General features: G+C 28.2%; 1 protein-coding gene across 1 annotated transcript in view; it reads right to left on the bottom strand.

Annotated features, from left to right (window-relative positions):
- Window positions 1-2,525: 2,525 nt before the first annotated feature.
- The window catches only part of LOC107171438 (uncharacterized), a 39,985-nt gene continuing 21,667 nt past the window's right edge, over window positions 2,526-20,843 (bottom strand). The window contains exons 4-12 of the mRNA XM_089221850.1: window positions 13,829-13,876; window positions 12,096-12,140; window positions 11,046-11,099; window positions 7,602-7,652; window positions 6,115-6,132; window positions 5,911-5,955; window positions 3,217-3,310; window positions 3,103-3,151; window positions 2,526-2,699 (exon numbers count right to left, since the gene is read on the bottom strand). Coding sequence (XP_089077976.1) covers window positions 3,240-3,310; window positions 5,911-5,955; window positions 6,115-6,132; window positions 7,602-7,652; window positions 11,046-11,099; window positions 12,096-12,140; window positions 13,829-13,876 — 332 coding nt within the window. The 3' untranslated portion in view covers window positions 2,526-2,699; window positions 3,103-3,151; window positions 3,217-3,239. The remainder of the gene's footprint in view (window positions 2,700-3,102; window positions 3,152-3,216; window positions 3,311-5,910; window positions 5,956-6,114; window positions 6,133-7,601; window positions 7,653-11,045; window positions 11,100-12,095; window positions 12,141-13,828; window positions 13,877-20,843) is intronic.

The following is a 20,843-nucleotide window of genomic DNA, read 5'->3' as shown; positions in this document are numbered from 1 at the left end:
ACGGCCCTGACCATATACCTTATTCTAATAGATAAGCTTTCCGTATACCATAAGTACAATGTGGCGCGGTGAGACATAACACAGTGATGCAGCAACATGTTATGTCTGGTTTACCAATCTATAAGATCTCTATTATATAAATTAATATTGTATAGGTACTCTAAATCATCTAGCCACAATTATAATTCATACTATTTATCGGCTAAATAGTGTAACCAACTATAGGTACTGGTATTTCACTTTGGAGTAACATAACAATATAACAGATTGTATTTACTTTGTTAAGTATGACATTGCTTTATAAATATACTATTTTAGTATATAAAAAATAAAAATAAAACTTTTCAGATAATAGCCTCTAGAAAAAATGTCATCATTGAGGGTTACTTCCATTGACCTATCAGCCGACTATTACTATAAAAATAAAAATCACAAAAATAATTCAATGAGTGACATGTACCTAGACGAAGTTGTCTTTAACCTTTTGGGTGTACTGATTACACCCTAAACAATGCAGTATAGTAGTGATACTATACTGCAGGGATGGGCAACTGGCGGTCCGCGGGCCGCATACGGCCCGCGTACTTTTTTATCTGGCCCACGCTACATTTTCAAATTACTTCATATAAAACCTCATCCTCAAGTATCACATTAAATAATAATTGTAAATATAAATAAAGATAAAAAATAAATGTTAGTAAATTTGAAGGACCTTTTTTTTTTTGCTTTCTCCTATGCACTCTGTGGTTCGTTAGATTTTAAAGTACTTAAAAGTGGCCCGCTAGTTACTTTGAGTTGCCCATCCCTGCTATACTGCATTGTTTCATCATCAGCAGTTATAAGCTTTTTGAACAGTTATCCTTATTCATTTTGACTAAAGTTTAAATAAAATACATCATACTTTTTATCCCACCATCAAAACAAAAAAAAAATCTATTGCCGATGAAAAATCTAATTCTCGGTTGCGTTAAGAAACCTTTGAATTAGGCCGCCTGTCTCTCTCTGTTCGTCATGTCTATGTAGTATCTTCAATCAATACATGTGCACTAGCCATGACATTTAAATTCGTATTACTTTGAGTAATAATTACGTGTGTCACATTATACTGTTTCAGCATAGACCATAATACTGAGCTGCGAATCAGGTAAGGCATTTAATATAATATTTTATATTAATTGCAATTATTTAATCTTAGATATATTTTATATGTAATTATATTGTACAGCAACAGCATAGGTCCTTAACCTTAACGAATGTTTTTGATGTCAGTAGTCGCATTTAAATTTAACCGTACCATTCATTTTTATTATCAGTGGCACTGAACCCTATGTTTAGGTGGGGCAACCGCCCGACCTTTGAAAGTGGGTGGGTGGGTCGTACATGGTTAGGTGGTTGTGGATGGGGAAGAATATGATTGTGATGTATAAAAATAATTCATATAAGGAGAAATCAAATATAAATATTTCCGAATATCAAAAACCAATGTGAATACGCGAATTAATTAGGTGTCTCTGTGAGGGATGGGTATTAATTTTTGTACTTTGCCCTACCTATAAAAATTGAGTTTGAACCACTGTACAGCATAGGACTGTTTTTAATGCAGGAGTCACATTAATATTTAACCTATACCATTCATTTTTATTTACACTAACTCTTCCTTATTTCTTTTATTATTTTGCGATCATGATATTTATAACAATGTTTAACTTACTACAAAATTTTATTTTATTTTAATTTTAACAAGAAATAAACAATCTGTATCATTAATTATACTTGCGACACAATAAAAATATTAGATAAAAGTTTACAGGTCATGAGATTTTGTTGAAAGGAGCCATTTGATGACTCTTTCTGATGACTTCTCTTGATGATAAATTTATACATTTAATTTAATTTAAGAGATCGGAACACCTGCACTTACGCTTCAAATTTCTCGGTGGATTTCCAGGTATTGCGTGAGTGGCCAATTTTTTTATAAGTTGATTTGGGAGATTATTTAGGCGGCAATGGAATCTTTTATAAAAGATTTTTGCTTCGTTATTTATTGTTTTGAGTTTTAGTTCAGACGTGTAATGTATGATTTGAGACGTAGGGTGGAGCATTCATCAGTTTTCTAAGAGCAATATTTTGAAAGGTTTGAATTTTTGAGGTATTTGTCTTTTTCGCGTTGCCCCAAAGTTGGAAGGCCGTAGGTCTATAGTGGTTTTAATCGCGTTTTGTATATAAGAAGCTTAGTTTTAGTAGAGGTGTATTGATTATTGCATAGTAAAGGTTTAAGCAAGTGAAGACGATGATTCAATGCTAATCTTTTAGATCTGATGCGATGAGCCCTCGTTAATCTTTGATCAAGAGTAAGGCCGAGGTATTTGATTTTTGGAGATTATGGAATCGGATGGCCGTATAGAGCTACGTCAGGACAAAGTGTATGTCTGAGGGTAAAGGTTGTGTGAACTGATTTATTCTGGTTAGGTTAGGTTAGGTTTTTTTTTTACTACAAAATTAAAAAAAAAAAAAAATAATGCATATTATATATTATTATATTATATTTATAATTATGTATTATAGGTAAATGCATTTAGATAATTCTTTAAAGTTAAGGTGTGTAACAATATAATTTACCAACTTATTTATATGACGTGTTATATCAATACAATTGAATTAAAACAAAATTACGATGAGGTTGAACTTTACCTGAAAATCTAAATGAAATAAAAATTTGAAATAATTTAGTTTTTAATGTATTGTAGGACAAATTAATAGTTTAATTGTGTATATACCATACATATATAAGATACTCTATTATGTATGAGTTGTAGGGTGAGAATTTTTAATTATATATTTATTTATTTTTAGAATTTTAGAAATTTAGTAACTTTATTGAATTTAATTATGTTATTAGATATTCTATTAATTGGTATAAGCCTTACAATTCTGATATTTTTACACAATATGACCATAATTATTACCTTGAGATATACATTGTACATGTATGTTGTGTAATAATAAGTATACATTAGCTATACAGCTATACATTAATCAACTTGTTGGTTAATATTAAACATTTTATAGTATTATTATGATTTACGTATATAGTATGCATACCTATGCCTTGTACTGGTATTTTTTACCTTTATAATCTAATCAACATCACCTACAAATATATAGAATTACGTGTGGTGATAAATAAATCAATGGTAGTTTTATAATATAACTTACTAGACAAGGTTAGGTTAGGTAACCTAACATAACCAATCCAAATCCAGCCTATAATGATCACAATATTCGAAAACTTCTCTAGGATATTGTAAAACTTTTAAAAAATAAAACAAATATCAGTGTAATCGAATCAAATATATTTATTTTAAGATGAATAATTTAATTTTTGTACAGATTCATGTTTTTAGAGCATAGATTGTATTTAGGGCTCGGATGTTGTTTATGTACTAAAAACTACTGTAATATGAATGTATTTATGCACTAAAAAACTACAAACTATGCGCTAAAAATTTAAAAATATGTATTCTTAGGCAATTTATTATTTGGTTTTATTACAATCCAAAATACATTTTTAGATTCTGAGTGGAGCGAGAACGTATTAATTTTACCATTTTGTGTGTTTTATTTTTAATTTTTTAATTTTTTTTGTGTCTGTCATCACGTTTTGCGGCAGTAAAAGTGCTTCAATTTTTGACTTCAGTACCTCGTTCGATCAGAAAGTGAATCTAGGGGGGGGGGGTCAAAAGTAAAAAATACTCAATATTTTTCTTAATAATTGGGATAAACAAACTAAAAATTAAGGAAAAAACGTGAATTTTTACATACAATCAATTTTTGACAAAATCGTTTTTGGTTTTTAATGTAACTTTTAAAAAAAACTACCATAGATGCATGAAATTTTCACCAAATGTTTATAAAAGTATATTCTATCCATTTTATGTAGCAATTTTCAAAAAATTTCGACTTAAATTGAACTATTCATATATGCAATTTTCGATCATTATTAGTTTTTTTAAAATTAATATCGATAAAAAATTGAATACAAGTTTCCTAACATATTGTTACAATAGCAGTTGAAAAATAAAATAAATTCATAGTCACAATTTTTTTTATAAGCATTCAAAGTTTGAATTTTGACAAAATAAGTAAAAATCACAAAAATTCACAAATTATTGATTTTAAGCTAGAAATTCATAAAAAATGTTCTCATAAGATTTGAACATTTAATAGAAGATTTCTTACAAGTTTGTCAATCATTTTCACAAAAAAAATGTCCACCAGAAATTCAAATTAATTTTTTATGAGCGTTTGAAATTTAAATTTTTACAACATTGGATTTTCACTGGATTTCACATTTAGCGATTTACTTATTTTGGTGTAACTCTAAAACAAATGACCGCATGTACTTGAAATATTCACTGAATGCTTAATAGGCATTTTCTATATTTTATACACTTTTCAAAATATTTTGGTTTGTTTTGAGCTGTTAAATGACATTTTAATTTTTATTTCGGCAATGTTCAAATTATCTTAAATAGAAATTAATAAAAGTTTTTATTTTTAGATCTAAGATTTGAAAATTAAATACAAGGCTTCTAACATATTTTTACAATAGTAGTTGAAAAATAAAAGAAATATATAGTCACAATTTTTTTTTATAATCATTCAAAATTTGAATTTTGACAACATACGTAAAAATCACGAAAATTCGAAAATTATTTTAAGCTAGAAATTCATAAGAATTTTTCTTTTTAAATCTAAGATTTGAAAATTTTTAATAATCAATAATATATCCTAGACCAGCGTTTCTCAACCTGTGGTACGTGGAATGTTTCATGTGTAGTACGCTTAGAAAATCTCGTTTCATGAAAAAACTGAAATTGATCATTATTCGTGTAAAATATTATTGGCTTTATTTGATATAAATAATAATTGTAAATACCTACTTAGTTTTCCATTAATTGTGCATTAAACGTTTAAACAATCATAGTTTTGTAGTTCCTAGAGAAATAACATTCCAAACATGAAAAATAACGTTTATATTTTTGGTGAGCAACAAAAACGTTATTTGGTTAAGTGGTATACAAACATTTTCAAGGTGTGTATGTGATACGCATCTATAAAAAGGTTGAGAACCACTGTCCTAGACAGATAAACCGTCTCCGCTCAGAATCGTTTTTCGTTTAAAATGATACAATTTGATATCAAATTGATATAATGATTCAAATTTAATTCCATCCATTACTGTACCTAACCCACTTGTACAGCAGAGTGACATCCACGATTTACCCGCTTTTTAAAATATATATATAATACACGTTTCGACCGACACGACAATAATTAAAGTCCTACTAATACATTGTCCAGTCATTGCCGTATACAAAATTATATTATTATTATAATACGTTAGATATGTAATGAATAAAGTACCGAACCTAGTCCCGAACAAACACGATAATGAAACATTTATATTTTACGTCAATGCGTGGTAGATTGTAGTTACCACCTATTAAGCTTATATATAGATATACAAATTTTGGAATAAATCGTATTGCTTGTTAATTTTAATTGTTTTTTTTTTTTTAATGAATTGAAATATGCATTTTTATTCTTAAAATCTCAAAATAGACAATTAAAATACAAAACCATTAAATATGCAAAATAAAAATAGTATTATTTGATTCAGTGTTGAACATGAATTAAATTTGTACCTAGATTAACATTAAATTGGATAAATAGAAAAAATATGCAATTTCATTAACATCCGATCCCTAATATTATAATATATACTAAAAAAATTATTAGAGAAATTTTTAGGCAACATTATTTTGTATCTTGTTAGTTATTTTTACATACTATTTGTATATATATTTATATATATATATTTATACATGCTACAAAATATTTACATACCATTTTCCTCAGACCGATATTTATTGATAAAAGTTGTTAATAGTTCTGAAATTTTTTTAATTATTAGTTCCAATTATGCTTAAAAAGTATTTATTGTTAATTTTTAAATGATACATTTTATATTTACACAGTAATAAATAACAAACATGAATAGTAAATGATTTGCAATTTTAGCATGTAATTATGATCATAAAAATAACTTACCACCGGATGTATTAACGTCTAATATAACATATACATAAGATATTATTCACTGCTGCATTACCTTATAAATATCATCAACAAATAATATTATAAATGGTTAAGACTAAAAAGGAAGGAAGATGAATGAATTGTGGCGCTTGTAATATTTTTACGATGAAGTTTAATCTTTTAATAGTAATAGGGAACGATGTACATAATATATTATATATTCTGTATTTTACAATGCGTTATACTACGTAGATATGCATAACTATGCATTAAAATTTACTAGGCAGTAAGCACAGCCTACTATTTTTACAACTACCTTCGAACTACATAATTTCCCCTTTCAAGATCGATAGATTGTCTGATCATTATATTTATAGTAGAATAGCTCAAAATAATGATAGAATAAATTATTATTATTAGGTTCTTAGAAAAAAATACAACTACAGATATGAATTTAAATTTTTAATTTGAGTTATTATTTATTAAACAACATTTTAATTTGCATCGAAAACTTATTGTTAATTTTTTCAAATTTAGTATCGAAAAATGATTCAGCTATACTAGCAAGATATGAAACTATTCTGTTAGAACTAAAACAATACTTTTATACTTTGGACCCATGTCAACCAATGCCAGAAGATTTTTAGCAGTTAAATCATTCCCTCGTGATTCGGTCTTCGATTTACTAATTTGTGGTAAAGTGCAACTGTCCAGGATGGAAGTAAAGTTCATCATGATTGGTAGTCTTATTCTCCTAGTATGAATAGAGAAAACTGTTTACATTGTATGATGTACGTATAGTAAAAAGTTAACTGTATTCTTTGTTCAATGTTATTTCCAATAACATAAGGCATTTGGTAAATACTAAATGGACTTAATTTTTAAATAAAACTATGTAAACGAATACCTAAGTGATGGACAACTATATTAGTACTATAATCACTATTTTTAGTTTGTTTGTGTTTTAAAATAATATATATGAAAAATCAAGTCAAACATTGTAATTATTATTTTGTGATCGTGACAGCTATAAATAAGCGTGTTGCGTGTGGGTATATCATTGCCCCCACGGGTCTATTTGGGGGAAAATGGTGGTGGTTACTACCAATCACAGATTTTATCGTTATGCATAACCATCAATTTGAAATTGACATCGGCGCCACTGAGAATAATGCAATTTATCATATGTGCTTGATGTAAGTAGGATTATCATTATTTCCCTTTTCTCCGATGCAGAAATAAATATAATGTTCTATTCAAATATTCAAATATAATAATATACTTATGTTATAGCCAATTGCTATGAATTTACATTGTAATAATCTAGATATCGCTCAACGTGTTGGTGTTGTCACTAATACGCCATATTTGATTTCATGATGAATATGTACGTATTTGTATTTGGAAGATTTATTGTAATAAATATATAAGCACAGTATACATTACAAAATATTTAAATATAACAATATATGAATAACTAGTTAAGTATTCTTACGTACCTATGGCATTTATTATCACATCAAAAGTATTCGTAGACTGAAAACTATGAACTGCAAAAAAGTTTCGTATATTATTCGTAAATCACAGCACTATCAACTACACGTAATTTTTGTACCGAGTACTTAATTACAACACAAGAATAGAAAATAATATTTCATTTATTAATTTAGCCTGATGCAATGAAGTATGATGCTCAATTTTCAGTGATGAACAGATCACTTAAACAATTCACTTTATAAGTAGTTCGTGCAAAAAGAAAAAACACACCATTGAGATTTTCTATAATCATATACCTTATACTAATAGACGGGCAATAGTAGCAGTTCGAACGATTGGACGAGAGCCAGAGCGCTGTATAAATAATAATTAACAATTAATTTTTACCCACTACTTTGTACTTTGTACTTTAACTTAAAATCTATTGTCTATGCTTATACTACATTAGTACTTATTTAAGTCACAAAATATATGAAAATATAAGAAAATTATGTGTTTAATTGTTATATTATGCCCAGGAAATGTTTAGTAAGTTTGGTTGAATTTGATAAAACGAATGAAAGAAAATTCTATAAGTTAGTACATAGTATCATTTTAATGTTTAGTAATCCCTATTTTTAAACTTTATTAGGTTTTCTAATGACGAAAGCAAAAAGAATAAATGGATGGCTGCATATGTACCTAATATATAACTAGTACTTCTACTAGTAGTTACTAACTAGTAAGATTTTTTTTTGTCTTGATGGTGGGATAAAAAGTATGAAGTATTTTATTTTAAACTCTAGTCAAAATGGATAACTGTTCAAACAGTTTATAACTGATGATGATGAAACAATACAGTATAATAGTGACGTCGGAACACCCAGAAGGTTAAAGACAACCTTTTCTCTGCCAAGCACTTTTAAATTATTCACCACTGACAGGACAAGCTTTTTTATTTTTTAGAATTTTCACTTTTTTTTATTCTATTGAATGATTTAACTATATCATTAGTTAGTAAAAAAAACAGCGTGGTTCACATTGCCTGAACAGGACCACATATATATTGTATATATATTCAACACCTTGATAGCCGTCTCCTTCGTATTATCGAAGTCGGCCACCATTTACAAAGCAGCACGGACTACTACAGTAGTACGTGCAAAGCAGACGATGTTTACAAGATAATATTATTAGTTATCGCAGTAACAGAAAATTTACTAACCAAATTATGTCGACTAAAATCTGAATTCAAAATAGTTCCTAATATTATATTAATTTTTACATACCTAACCTATGTAAAATACTAACATTCAATTACTGTATTGATTTATAGCGGAAACATTTATATGGATATTATGTTTAGATAGTGCTGTTTATTATGTATAGGTTTCAAAATGAAAAAAATATTTATTTAGGGTACTAGCATGATGGAATATAATAACATTTACAACCGTAAATTTGAAAACAAATTAAAAATAAATAAGTTTTTAAAATGTAGTATGTATCCTACGTAAGTACGGAACTTTACTCGGTCAAGTCGGAAACGATTGAGTAGATATATCATAATGTATATAATAGTAATTAATAGGTAGTATATAATTGTAAATAATACTATAAAGTGCAAAGTTTTGAAAAAAGCACAATTCATAATAATTTATTATACTGCAGGGTTCCCCGCGAGGATTTACTCATTTCGATATGTCACGAAATAATGGAGATATCAAAATTCTTGTTTTATAATAAGATTCATATGGAGAAGAACTACAATTATTTTATTTTTAAATTTATTTTAATGTTTTTGTAAAAAAATTAAATACCTAATATATTTTTTTATTTAATTATTTCCAAAAAAAATTAATGATAGCTTTTCTATAGAGTTTATTTTTCTGAAAATATTGACGTTTCAAAATTTTATTTTCATTGATTTCCTGATTTTTAATACTTTTTCTAGTTTTGAAGAAATAAAATATGATTATAAATTTATAACTATTAGGAACACGGAAAGTATTCTGCCGGCCGTATAGGAATGCGCGCAATGCGGTGAGTCACATGTTTGATAACATTATGGTGTTAAATAATTCGCAATTTTTCTCGAAACTAAAAAAATATTAAAAATCAGAAAATTAATGAAAACATAATTTCAAAACGTCAATATTTTCAGAAAAATAAACTCTACAAAATGACTATCTTTAACTTTTTTGGAAATAATTAAATATAAAAATATATTTTTTAACTTTTTTACCAAAACATTAAAATAAATTAAAATATGAAATAATTGTAGTTCTTATCCCTGTGAGTCTTATTACAAAACCAGAATTTCAATATCACCATTATTTCGGGAGATATTATGTATTTTATTATTTCTTGAATTGTTGTTTGTAATAAAACGAAAATATTTTTTATAGATCATTTTGTCATCATTATTTTATTTCAACTTTAAAAAATTTTTTAATTTTATTAATTATTCTTTATACATTTTATGTATGCCTACCAATGTTTTGCCAACCAACAAAATGGCGATCATCCCCGTGCGAGCTTCACTGATAACTATGTAAATAATATATGAGTACCTTATCTAGTTAGTATAGATATAGTCTGTGTATTATTGTTGTATACACAGTACACACTATACACCCATATTTATTGTCTTTGTTTTTTTGTAAACAATATTTAATATCATATGTGTGTTGTCATTGCGACAAGAAATATCATTGTGATAAAATCTCGGCATTAATGTAACGGAATATATATTATTATTCAAATAAATACTATAGTTATTACCAACAGTTACATGTGGCTTTTTATATTATATAACTCGACTTCATTAAAAAATACTGAAATATATCCTAAATATATGACTAGAACTATGAGATTCGATATCAGCCCATACAAGAATACACAAAAACCTAAAATGAATATAAACCGTGGCTTATGAGGACCCTACACTTGCATGACGTGTTTATTCCGTCTTACTAATGTAAAACATTGCAAAAACTGTTTTGTGCGGTAAAGAATCGCTCAAGCTGTAATCCAAGCTAAGCATCCAAATTTTCACACAATTAAGAGGAAAATTTAAAATATTTTTTCGATATCGGAACTAAAAAAAAAGTTATTTAAAATTAAAAAACTCGAAAATAATGACCTCTTAATAATAAGAACTTTTTTCTTATTTGTGGTATCTACAAATTAAAAACAACGTTGCACAGTAAATATTCTTTTTATTGTGTGAAAATTTGGTTGCTTAACTTGTATTACAGCTTGAGTGGTTCTTTACCACGCAAAACTGTTTTCCAATGTTTTACATTTGTAAGACGGAGACAACACATGCAAGTGTAGCGTCCTCTTAAAGCCAAATGTAATATTATAACAGGGTAGGTAATATAGATATAATATATAAAAATAACATATATATATATATATATATATATATATATATATATATACAACTAGTAATGTATACTTACAATAATCTTCGAAAAATCGCTCATCAGGAAAATTAAGAAAATTTCTTAATGACTCTATAAATTATAATTAATTTTACTTTTCATTTATCTCAGATTATTATTGTTTTTATGTTGCATTCTAATCAGCTCCATATACAGTGGAACCTCTATTATCCGAACCTCTGTTATACAAACCCTCTATTACCCGTATGTTATTTCATTTCAGTTCATGTATCCAAACGTCAATACTGAAAATATCCGGTTGCAGATTATTATTAGTCAGATTTGGGTATTATTGCGTATACATTATTCGGAATACTTTTTTAAATACTTATTTCTAAGTATTCAATACAGAATTTTGTATTAACAATATTTGTCATACGTTTAATTAGTATAATTTATTTATTTTTTGTCACGTCTTTCTGTTATACTCTGTATAAATATTTATTTTTATTTTTATTATCTGAACTAGGTGTGGTCCCAATTAGTTCGGATAATCGAGGTTCTTCTGTACTTGTATTCGTAATTACAATATACATATTATTTATAGTTACATTTAAATTATTACTTTAGCGTGATACAAATAAGTATGAAACTCAATATTTGACAATAGATCGAATATCTAACCAAAATATTTATTTGTTATTTTATTTGTGCACGGACCTCCTTGGAGATTCGTAACAACTGTAACCGTTATGTTACCGTATTGTAACTACTTTATTGGTCATTATTTTGTTTTATATAACTATCTATAATGACTCGAAAAGGATTTTGTGTCATTATTTTGACAGTGTCAGAGTTTTACCATTTATATCATCGTAGTTCCGAGGCTTAGTTAGGAAATACACAACAAGTGCAATTTTTCAGAGGCCGGGTTGTTAGACAGACGTTCAATCCTCAAAACCGGATAAGAAAGTATGAACCAACTAATTAAACTCATGGCTTGGAATCTCGGGTTTGCCGTAACACTATATAGTGATTCTCCAGGAGAAGGAAAGACAAACTATTCTGGTTACCATAAGGTATGTAATATATAATTTACTGTTGTCTACCAAAGTAATATATACTTACCATAATCATATTCAATACCATTGATAGTACGATGGTACTGATTCTCTATAAATTAATAAAAAACATTAATATTTCACATAAATCCTAGTTTGTTATTATTTTAGATTCTTAGCGGAGTGAGGAATGTATTGATTTTACTATGATGTGTGTGTGTTTTTTTTTTTTTGTGTCTGTAATCACGTTTTGGGGCAGTAAAAGTGCTTCGATTTTCGACTTCAGTATCTCGTTCGATCAGAAAGTGAATCTAGAGGGGGGGGGGGGTCAAAAGTAAAAAATACTCAATATTTTTCTAAATAATCAGGATAAACAAACTAAAAATTAAGACGAAAACGGGAAATTTTACGCATTATCAGTTTTCAACAAAATTATTTTAGTTTTTGATGTACATAATTTTTAAAAAAATGACCATAGAAACAGGAAATTTTCGCTAAATGTTTATATAAGTATATTCTATCCACCATGCAAGTTTCAAAGATTTTAGACTTAAGTTGATCTATTTTATTAGCATATGCAATTTTCGATCATTATTAGTTTTTTTTTTAAATTAATATCGATAAAAATTTATTTGTTAGGTAGATAAGCTTGAAAATTTAATACAAGGTTTTTTTTTTCAAGCATTCTAAGTTTGAATTTTGACAACATACGTAAAAATCACGAAAATTCGCAAATTATTTTAAGCTAGAAATTCATAAAAAATTTTCTTTTTAAATCTAAGATTTAAGTTAAAGTATTTAATTTTTATAAATATTTAATTTAATTTAAGTCTCCAACCAGAATCGTTTTTTGTTTACAATGATATAATATCATTGAATTCAAATTTAATTCCATTCATTACAGTAACCCACTTGTAACCTTACTGTACAGTAGAGTGATATCCACTTCCCCCTTTTTTATTTCAGTCTAGTCGACTTAAGGTACATTTGTGCACGTAATACCACAACAAACAATGCAAAATTAAATTTAAAATATTAATGATACTTAATGCATTGAAATATGACACTCAGTTTTCAGTAAAGGATTAAATAAACCTAACCAATATGACTCTCACTCGATGAATGGAGTGGATATTTCAAAATCGTTGCTACTTGTCTCGATAATTCAATGATATCCAACTACGATTCCAATTAAATTTATAATCAAATTAAAAGGAAAATGTAGTTAGGTATGTATCATAACTCAATAGCGTTGAGTGCCGTGATATGATATAAACATATGCCAGAGTAACAAAAACCCGATTATTTGAACTTATAACTGATATTAAATGGACTTAAATCTCTTTTAAAGACATGGTTAGAACAATAAGATTCAACAACAACAGATACCCAAAAGCAAATATAGAACTTAAAACTGCACGAAGAGCTAAATGTATTTAGCAATTAGGATCTTAATATCACATATAAATATATCATAACAAGTTAGCTATATATGTATAACTTAACTGAACAACTGGAACGAGTGTAGAAGACTTGTAGGACTTTAAATATTACTACGATAGTGTAGAATCCTTTGATAATAATATGGAAATATATAATAAATATTTATATTTTACGATTTATAATACCACGTAGGAACATAATTATAAATTAACATTAATGAAATAATAGGAACATTCGTACATAATAGCAGTCCAAAAATATTTTTATAACTATCTAATAACTACATATTTTCACCCTCACAATAATTTGATCGTTAATTAAATACAACACTATAAATAACTGATAACATATACTTACCAAAATTTTCATGAACTTTATCAAAATTTTCGCCATTTTTTTGTATATCTATACAATTATAAATTATATTATTTATTCAGCATTTATTTAGTTAAGGAGATAGTTTTTGGAGATAGATAAAATAAGAAACTCGTAACAAGACAATATAATATAAAACATGAGTTCATTAGTAATTATAATGAAACTGAATCCCACGTGACCATATTAAATAATAGATTTATTATCCTGGCTCAAGGGAGTCCACGTACCACATTGCTCGTGGTCGGGAGCGTACCTCATGGTATTTTTTAACGATATTTTTTGTTATAAATAAAATGCCGAATTGTGAGAAGCTTGTGACAGCTCGGGGACAAATGAGAAGAAAGTGACCCAAATCTTGAGAAGCCTATAATTGTGCTTTTGAAGGGGGGGGGGGGGGAGGGGACAAGGGAAATTCATATTACGACTTTGACGATGCTAGATTGAACGGCGTGTATGAATTGGTGGCTTCGCCCCCAATGGGCCCATCGTTATTGCCCTAGCCCATCATGGTGTGAGGTTTGACAAATCGACAAACAAAATATAACGTTGAGTATGATGATGTTGGATGCGTGGATTGACCACGAGGTTTGGATCGAAGTGCCGGAGACGTGACAGTTGAACACATTCAGCAATTTCAGCGGTCGCAAAAATAGTGTGGAGTCGTCGCCTCGTCGGAGGACGGAGACGTAACTTGGCAGATGACTGGTGTCGGCGCTTTGTACATGTGCAAAGTGGGGAAGGTCAGTGTGTTGCTATTGTGGATTTTCATACAATCATATAATTTCGGGGGACAAGTTGATCTGGCAGATCGTGCCGAACGGTAACGGACGGCCTCACGGCCTGATGTAGCGGCGTGTCAACGTCGAAGACTTCATAAAGAGGGGTCGAGGGACTATAATTATATAATACTACGATCATTACTGCATTAGTGCGCGATATAAGTTGTTTATAATGACTATTGTACCTAGGTAGGTAAACGCAACTGTGTATAATAGGGACAAAGGTATGCTCGGGGACTGTTTATAATTATAATAATACACCAAAAATGCTGTGATGTGTTACATGTTATTCAAACATTTTTAGAAACTATAGAAAGATTTGGTATTCCATAACACAATTACATCGGACAGCGCAAAATGTATCACATGTATTGAATTTCAAGCATATTGCAAAAATCTATAGGCATAAAGCGTATAACCCAGAATCAAACGGTTGTGCAGAATCGGCAGTTAAAACAATTTCTTTAAACAATGCTCGACTGTACAATCTCAATTAAATAAATTTCTTTTTATGTATCGTAATATGTTAGGTCGATTAACACGTTTACAATTTGACGCGTTAATGCGGAATACAATTGAAGTGGTTATTGAACGATAAATAAACATGGTGGTAATTGGAACGTATCATACAGTCAATAATGTTTTAGCTAGATATTATAGAAATAATAACAATAAATGGCAAAAGAGTAAAATTATCAAAACCATTAGTTGCAATATACATAATTTAGAGCTCGATGACGGAACTATTTGGTCATTTGAAGAAACACAATGATAAATTACTCATTGATAAAATACTGAGACCCACGAATAATTCTATATCACTTACATCTGCTAAACAAATAAATGAAAATACTGAAACAGTATGTGCAAATCAAAATCCTGATCCTACAATAATAAATAAAACACCCAGACCAATTAGATCTAGACAACTTTACCGAAAAGTCAAATTTATTGATTGTAAGTTTTTGAATTTAGATCTTAATATTCTCACGTAAATTAACAAATACACAAATTATTTCAATGTAGAACTTGATTTTGACAAAAATGCAAATGGCACCTACGTTTTGTATTGTCGCCCCACTAATATTCTTACAAATATTTCCTTATATTATTGTTATTCGAAAACTGTATTTTTTTTATTTATTTATTAATTGTATTAATTGTAAGTAACTATTTAAATTTTTCGTCAAATGTTTATTTTATCATTTAATATATGTTTGCGCCACAGTGACTATTCGCGCGGCTGGCCGCCTTGGTGCGATAAGGTTTCAGGTAGTCCGCGCACGGTCGAGCCACCATCCTCATTTATGTAAATATTGTTGTGTAATTAAAAATGTATATTGTCTTTGTTTTAATCGGTTATTGTATTCTATGTCTGATGTCTTTGTATATATCGTTCGTTTATCATATTTTGTTTTTCTGTCGTTGTCCGTAGTTGGCGTGTGTTCGCTATTAAAGCAACACTTTGTGTTTTTCTGTTGTCATTTTTGCACAATTTTCCTTTTTGTTAATCGCCAGTACGGCATTAATTTTGTTTTTCTTTTTGCCATTGCGGCTAGTTTGTACCAAATGTACTTCGTCATGCGCTATTAAAGCCAAATTTATTGATAAATAAACTGCACCACAACACACAGAAGTGAGTCATTATTATTGTATATTTCCTCCTTACACACGTCTAGCAAAGTCGCAACCCGACGCACTGAGTGCTACGAGCTTTGGTCTCCGTGTTCCGCCGTCGATACCACGTCAACTGTTGTTGAGTTTGCCGGCCCACGTAAGTCCGCCAGCACCCGCCGTGGTGTGTGAGAGGCCGCCAAGGCCTTCTAGTATCCAGTTCACCTCAACCTCCATCCATCTCAACACGCACAGTCCTCATCATTAGACTAAGTTAAATTTAAGTGCCCATACTGTTGTAAACCCTGCTGCGTCATTGCACCAAACGGATCGACCACAGGGCCCCCCGTCCCCATATATAGCCTGTACCATCCCGTTTCCTATGTAAGTAGGTAGCTTCCTTTCCGTTGTCACATAATCGTCGGTCCACGCGGCCGCCGCCCTCAGAGTAGTTGGTTGCCTATGCATATCATTATCAGGGGTATCGGGGGGAAGTGAGAGGAGTTGCCTACCTAGATTAACTTCGGGCGCTCTACACATCGGCCTGTGGCAAGTGGTCCCGATCGGCACCACATAAAGCCAAGTAGTCGTTCTCGTAACAATATATGTGATACATTTTTCAAAATAGTTTGATTTATTTTCATGTAGAGCTTTGAGATTTTCAATTAAAATTAAATAATAATTTTTTGGCTTAGTTCCAAAAGATTGAAAATTGCATTCAAGGTTCATTATAAGTTGCTATAATAGGAGATAGTTGAAAAATATCAAATGTCCAAGGTAAGTTTGTTTTATAAGCAATTATAGTTTACATTTTTTTTTATTATAGATTATAAACATTGATTATCATAAATAGTTCATAATATTGTAACCTAAAAATCTAAATATATGTATACAATGTTATTTTTCCAGACGTTTAAAATTCAAATCAAAGGCTAAATTACATATTTAATCAAAGAATAATGTTTTTAATTATATTGCTCTAATTAAAAATATTATTCGTGAGTACTTTAGTGCACATTATTATAATATATACAGTATACACTAGTAGTATAGATGTACCATTCCTGGAACAGTCCTTAAATCCATCAGTAAAAGATCACAAAGAAAACAATGTGCAAAAAGATCAGACAATTGAAATGCAATAATTATTAAAATATTTTTTGCAAAACTTATAATATTAATAATTAAAAATTGAAATGCAATATATAATCGCAAAATATTTTATTAAATTATATTTTCAATCTTTTTTATTTTGGTTTTTAATTAATGTATTAAGATGGTTTACAAAATTATTTCTATCTATATTTGTTTTATGATGTCCCCAAGCTAAAATATCAATACCATTTTCCAAAACAAATCTTTTATCATCATAAGCACTTAAAGCTTTTTTATTTTGTTCTACAGTAAAAATATCATGTTTCTTTGTTCTAAATAAATTTTGTTTAACATATTTTGGGGTTTTATCAAATAAACAATTCTTAAAGTCATTAAAACATATTTTATTTTCCACTACATTTTTTTTAACACCTTTAGCTTTTTTATTTTCTTTTTCACTATCTAAAATTGTATGTGAATATAATTTAGATCTTAAACCTATAAATTCTGTCATAATTTTTCCATTTAACTCATCTTTAAACTTACCTAAGACTGTTTTGTTAACTAAAGGTAAACCATAAATATTATCTTTTGGATAATCAGATGTATCAAAATGATCTAAATTAATTTTCATATCCTGATAGAAATCATCAGTTTTTATTTCTATTATTAATGAGTCTGTATCAGTATATAACAATCTAACTCTATTTCCATATTTTTTCTTTAGTATATTATAATAAAAATCATACATTAATAATTTAGATAAATCTAAAACACACATTCCTATATAAATTGGTTGTTTGAAAGTTATTTGTGTTCTTTTCATATGGATTGCAGCTAAATTTTCTGTAAAAATTGTCCTTCTATCAAAATTTGGTCTCACAATTAATTTGTCTAGTTTTGACACATTAGAACATAATCTTATATCAACATGATTTCTAACATTCATCATAGTACGTCCATAAACACTATTGTTCATTAATTTGAAATATTCTTTTTCAAACTCATTCTTAGCTTTTGATCTAAGATTAGTATTGAAATCAATATAAACTTTTAACCAAGGAGATTGACTAAATTCTAACACTCTATGAATTTTTTCTATCTTTAAACCTAATTTAATATATAATTTTAACGTTTCATAATGTATTATATATTTTGTCTTATCATACAAAGTTGTTAATAATTTTGGGAGTTGTTCACCATCAAAATGTCTTTCTGGCGCTAAAGGGAAATCTGAATGTAGATCATGAAGTTCTTTAGGATAAGATAAATCAACTTCTAAAATATAACCTTTAGGTGATTCATCAGAAATATTCATTACATCAAAATTATTCATATTATCAATCCATTTGAAATCTCCAGTAGGTAAATATTTACTCATTGCCCATCCATAAAGATTATTTGCATCCAAGTATTGTAAGAATATTGATTCCTTAAGAGTATTAAACTTTTTTCCCATATATTTATTATTTGCTTTAGAATATCTTTGACTACATTGAGATAAGCCCCCTCTTATTCCGGATTCAAACATCAATATTTGATCGATATCTGTTAATAAATCTAGTTTTATTTGTCATTCTTAACATGCTATCCCACGCAAATCCTGGTGTTGTGTAATACCACAGAGTATCTAATTTATAATTTTTTAAAGAAATGTCTCTAAAATTTTCTATTATATCTGTTAATAGTAAAACATCGATCTTATTATATAATCTGGTGAATTCACAAAGATTTTGTATATTAAATACTTTCCAAATTTTTTGTGAGTTTTCATATTCCTCTTTGGTTATATTTTTATCAGTGAGAGAACTATAAAATTTTTCTATAGGTGGTAAACATGTTTCATTAAATTTTTCTTCAGAATCCATATACTCATAAGGATAAGTTCTTTAAATTAATGTTTTTCAAGATTATTTGCTAGTTTATCTAAAGAACTTGGTAAAAATTTAAATGAATCAATAAATCTTAATTCTGTTGTTAATATTGTTTCTTCATCTTTGATAACTTTTGTGCGTTTTATAATTTTTGAAAACGAAATATATTTTTCCTCATTATTTGGAATTAATTTTATATCATTGTCATCATTCCCAAATTCTTTTATAAATAGATGAGCATCATAACCTGAAAGATTATGACATACAATTGGGATAAATTTAGGATTTTGATAAGTAAGATTACATATAGAATGAGCCGCCCCTCTATATTTTCCTGTCAAATGATCATGATCACAAACTTTTCTCATATTAATGTTTTTATTTTTTATTTATTTTTTCCTTAGATCTTGATATTTTTTAATATTTTCATCATCATTATATTCTTTATAATATTCAATAGCATTGTGAAAGATTTTTAATTTTTTCTCTAATCTTGGAGGTAATTCACTTAATAATCTTTCACATATATGACATTCATTAGAATTATTAAAATTATTTTTTTGGTTTGCAGTCATTAATTCCTTAGGAACTATTTTATCATATATTTCTGAAATAGCTATTTCTTCATCATACATACATATTAAAAATTCTTGAGCTACATTTGGACCAGAATATACTACAGGAGGTTTATAATCACCATTACTATATTTAATATAGTAACAAAAATTATTAGGTATATGTTTCTGATAACATTTTGTAAAAGACTCTTTATCATTTGGTTGACAAGTGTATATTGGTACGAGTGTACATTCATAGTCAACAATAATCTCAAAAGGGATTCTAAAAGAATGATTATACTTCTCAAATTCTAAAGTTTTATTAAAAGGTTCTGGTAGAATCATTTTAGCAGCTTTATTATTACCACTATAATGTTTATGTTCATTTAACTTATTTTCTGTATCAAAACTATTTAAACACATTTTACATAACTTTCTTTTATGACCATCTTTTGTAATTTGACTCCCAACAAGTGGGTCGTTATCTTATAATGGTGATTTTTATTTTTATTATAATAAATAATAGAAATGGAAAATTTTAAAGCATCTTTAAATAAATGCGGCAACACTCAATATGATTTTGTAAAATTAGATACATTAGAATGTAACAATTATAATATGTTACATGATACCTAAATATATATATATGTACTAGTACAACGTCTACACACTTAACATTATGTACGATGAACTGCTGACCAATACAATAATATTAACACACACTCATAACTGTAAGACCTATGGTCAATACACACCATGTATGCAGTAAGGTAGTTCACTGTGTACCTTAGACCTCAACACTCAACAAACATCGAACTCCGTATAACTACGATACAGTCAGATAGTTGGATAGAATATAATTTATATAGCTTGTGAGTATTATTATTTGTAAGTGTTTAATCTATAATAAAACTTAATGATAACTGAAACGGAATCCTAGTTATTTAAATATATTTAAGATCCTGTTATATATATATATATATATATATATATATATATATATATATATATCTACCCCTGGCTACGGTAATTATATCTATAGAGTCCTACGACTCTCACTGGATATCTTATATTT

The sequence above is a fragment of the Diuraphis noxia genome, unplaced genomic scaffold (genome assembly GCF_037042655.1).
Source record: "Diuraphis noxia isolate RWA-SAM2 unplaced genomic scaffold, SU_Dnox_SAM2 contig0003, whole genome shotgun sequence".
Lineage (NCBI taxonomy): Eukaryota > Metazoa > Arthropoda > Insecta > Hemiptera > Aphididae > Diuraphis > Diuraphis noxia.
The sequence above is the reverse complement of the archived record's forward strand: the minus strand, read 5'-3'. Positions and strand labels throughout refer to the sequence as shown.